The sequence below is a fragment of the Corvus brachyrhynchos genome, unplaced genomic scaffold, assembly GCF_000691975.1.
Source record: "Corvus brachyrhynchos isolate BGI_N302 unplaced genomic scaffold, ASM69197v1 scaffold97, whole genome shotgun sequence".
NCBI classification, from domain to species: domain Eukaryota; kingdom Metazoa; phylum Chordata; class Aves; order Passeriformes; family Corvidae; genus Corvus; species Corvus brachyrhynchos.
This window is the reverse complement of record NW_008239758.1, coordinates 889,539-893,101: the sequence shown is the minus strand read 5'-3', so window position 1 is coordinate 893,101 and position 3,563 is coordinate 889,539. Positions and strand designations below refer to the sequence as shown.

Genomic DNA, 3,563 nt, shown 5'->3' with positions numbered 1-3,563 from the left:
TTTTGGCCACAGCCTTTTTTTTTTTTTTAATGCAAACCACTGCTAGTTCAGAGAAAATATGTAATGATTTGCACTGACTGCTGTAGTGTAGAATTGTTATTATCATCTGAAGTCACAAAAAGACTTTCAGGCAGGAAGTAAGAATTGCCATTGAAATCAGGAGGATTTAATTCATCTATGACTAAGATTTCATGTCCACTTAAGAGCTGCTTAGGCAGCCCCTTCAGACTCTTTTCCATGCCTGTCATCATCCTTTGCATTGCATCAATCAGCATGACTGCCTGTACTCCCTAGTAAGGGGTTACAGAAACTGATTCAGCAGAAAAATAACCATTTAATCATTTTTTTTCTTCTCCCCTTGTTGGGCTGTTTTGTTTGGATCGGTTTCCAGAGCCTGGATGACCAAGCAGCTGCACAAACAGGTATGTTAACACAGCAGCAGGGAGGACAGGAACACAAGGAGCTGGGAGCTACTTAAGCCAGAACTGCTGAGGAACGAGAGCCACCACCACCACACTCGCCTATCCCTAGGTGCTCTCCTCTATTCCTTGTAAAATGCTCCAGGTTGTGTAAGATTCAACATCTTTCTGGTAAGATGCCTCAGAAACAAACATTATAACATTATGATGAATAGATATACATGATTTAGAATATAACATTTTCTAGTTGCTCCACTTAGCCACAACACCTCAAGGACAGCTTTGCACAATACAACAGGAAGCTGAATTAACGGTCCTCCCAAGGAAAAAATAGAAACTCTCATAACAATTGAAGAGAAACTTCTGTGACAACAGGAACCACTGCTTTTTATTAGATGAAAATGCAGCTAGGCAATACAATGCAAAATACAAACACAAATAAAGGGCAAAGTTTCCCTGACACTACGGACAGAGAACCACACTACTTCTCACGAGGCAGTATCACGCTAGCCAAGCCTGCAGTTCTCGTGCATTACAAAGATCACGCAACTGCTGCTCTCCCTATTGTGGTTCATCAGAATGCCAACATGGACTGGATTTGCTCAAAAGTAATCCTTTCAGCTCAACACTTTCAACATCTAATGCTGAATCACTGGGTACTCACTGCTGAGCCAACAGACAGAGTATTTGAGGGGGCATTATTTTGCCACTAAAAACCAAAAGGACGTATTTTTTAAGATGAGAGGACCAACAATAAATAGCTTAGATAAATATGTATTCACGGTGCATCAAAGGAGACATTTATACAAATTCACAGGGCTGACAAATTATGGCACAGCAAGCAATCCAAACACAAACACTGTGTTACGCATCAATGCAGCTCAAAAGGATACAGAGCACGGCTGCTTCTTCTTGATGACCAACAACTAAGACTCAAAAACACACGGAACACAAATGAAAGAATTTCAATACCACGACCTGGGGTGTCAAACAAAACCAGCTGATGGCAGGTTCAAAAAATACTTAAGACAACAGTTCTTCACATAAAATACAGTTAAGCTGCAGAACTCCTTGCTGAAGGATACAGGGGGTGCCAAGAACTTAGATTCAGAAAGCAATTCGATGTGTTCATTTGCAGCTCAGAAGCCTTTTAGATCAGATTGCTGAGACCTCGGAGAGTTTTCTTGGGAAGATCACTGCCTGCACGTCCTGATCTTATATTCTTCTGAGGACTAGATGGTATTGAACACTCTCGGAGATGTGCTGCTGAGCCCCGAAGACTTTAATCCAAGCCACTCCTACATTCAGAACATTCTCCCTTGAATTACAGAAGCAACAACCAAGTGACTAACAAATGACTGGGGAGTGGGCAGGAATCAAGATATACCACGCTCTTCTTCCCAGTGACAACCACACAAAAGTTATAATTTTAGTTCTCTACAGGAATCTGACACAGCTCATGAAGTCATTAAAATGATCTACCAGGAAGGCAGTAGTTACCTAACTCACTTAAAAGACAGCTTTTGCTTTTAATCTTTGCAGTGGTTCTAGCGGCATAAAGTTCTGTATCTGCTGGACAACTGACCTGCATGACTATAAAAAAGAGCCATCAACCTTTTAAAACTCTGGTATGAATGGCTCATCTTTACCAGAAGACATTAGACAAAATGCAAAGCAGAAAATGGGAAAAACATGGCAACAGCACAACCCTACAGCAAACTGATGTGGCAAAAGCCAGTTCAGCAACAAAATGCACCACCTCTAACAGTTTCCTGAAAAATACAGGCTTTTAAGGCAAAAAGAGTCAACCAAACATACGTTTTCCTATATCCAAACTTCCTTTGTTTCTGAACTTCCCCGTCACTGTCCTGAGTTTTCATACCAAGAACAGGAAATGCTGGTCTTTGGCAGATTTTCAGTTTGTATCACTGTAGGTAAAAACCTTTCTCGCTCAGCACAAGCTTCTTACAGCATGTCAGAAAAGTTTAGAAAAAATTTCTGATTATGAAAACACTGCCTCAAAGTTCATTTAGGGGCATCATCTTTTTTAAGCATACATACAAGTAAGTACTGCAAAATGGGTTGTTTATGTAAGTGCTCCAGAGCTAAGCATTAACTGAGTGAATGTTCAATTCTGCCTACCCAGACAAATAGTTTTAGTGGAGGTTAATATTGCAATGTCATAACGGCACTGATATCACAGTATCAGACTAAGACATAATCTTGCAGAAAGCCAAGTTTTCTTTTATTGACGTTATATAATTTTTCTTGAACACCTTATAAGAATAAAACTAAATTAGGAGATCAGCAAGGAACTCCCGTCTCTCAAATAAAGGGTAATTTTTCCAAGCACTGCATAAACATGACATTTCAAGACTTCAGTCTGAAAGTTCGTTAGGAAGATCAGCCCCAGTCACCTGACTTCATAAGAACACCCTAGAAGGCATTACAATAAACTTGCTGCCACATGTTTAACTATGCTCTTATTACAGAGCTATTCTAGGAGTGCTGCACAGGCCAGGGACTTATTTTTATAGGCTTTGAACAGGAACAGTATCCCTTCAGCAGCCTACCTAGCATGAACGTTAAGCCACACTGCAGAACACACCTATTTAAGAGCAGATTACAGACCTGCCTAAGAAGCTGGTTCTGATTACAGCACCTATTGAGAAGGTATCATTCCATATTAACTCCTAAAGCTCTACTCGTGCGACTAACTCATATTACAAATTGTAAATTATTAAACAAAAACTTATCAGATGAGGTAGATTAAGCTTTTTCTTTTAGCGTCCTTCAAAGCAGTACTTGTGTTTCATAACTTCTCCGGATCATAGCCGCGGGGATTGCAACCAGGCTCCCACAGCAATGACAAGACTAAAAAACAAACGGCTTCTTAAAGTCACAGCACAGCCATCTATGAAACCAAATCCCACTTGAGTAAACGATACAATTATTAGCTACAGAGATGACATAAGAGGGCCACCACAAGATAACCCAGCCAGTTATTCTTTCTAGAAGCCTTAACTAGCACAGGTCACGGTCGTTGTGATTTGGGTATTTTTTCTCCTGAATTGATTACATTAAAAGCGGAACATTTTCTAGAAGTGAAACAGACGTTTAGCCTCCGGATTGTGGCTGGTGTCC

General features: G+C 40.4%; 1 protein-coding gene across 5 annotated transcripts in view; it reads right to left on the bottom strand.

Moving 5' to 3' along the window:
• Positions 1 to 3,563, bottom strand: part of ARPP19 (cAMP regulated phosphoprotein 19) — a 21,596-nt gene that overhangs the window by 7,206 nt on the left and 10,827 nt on the right. The window contains exon 1 of one of the 5 annotated variants that reach the window (XM_008640002.2): positions 1,395 to 1,741. The exons of 1 other annotated variant lie outside the window; for it this stretch is intronic. Coding sequence is in view for 1 of the 4 variants with exons in the window: in XM_017742584.1 (XP_017598073.1) it covers positions 332 to 334 (3 nt within the window). In the remaining 3 variants the exon portion in view is untranslated. 3 more of the 5 variants (XM_008640003.2, XM_008640004.2, XM_017742584.1) reach the window with 3 other exon arrangements.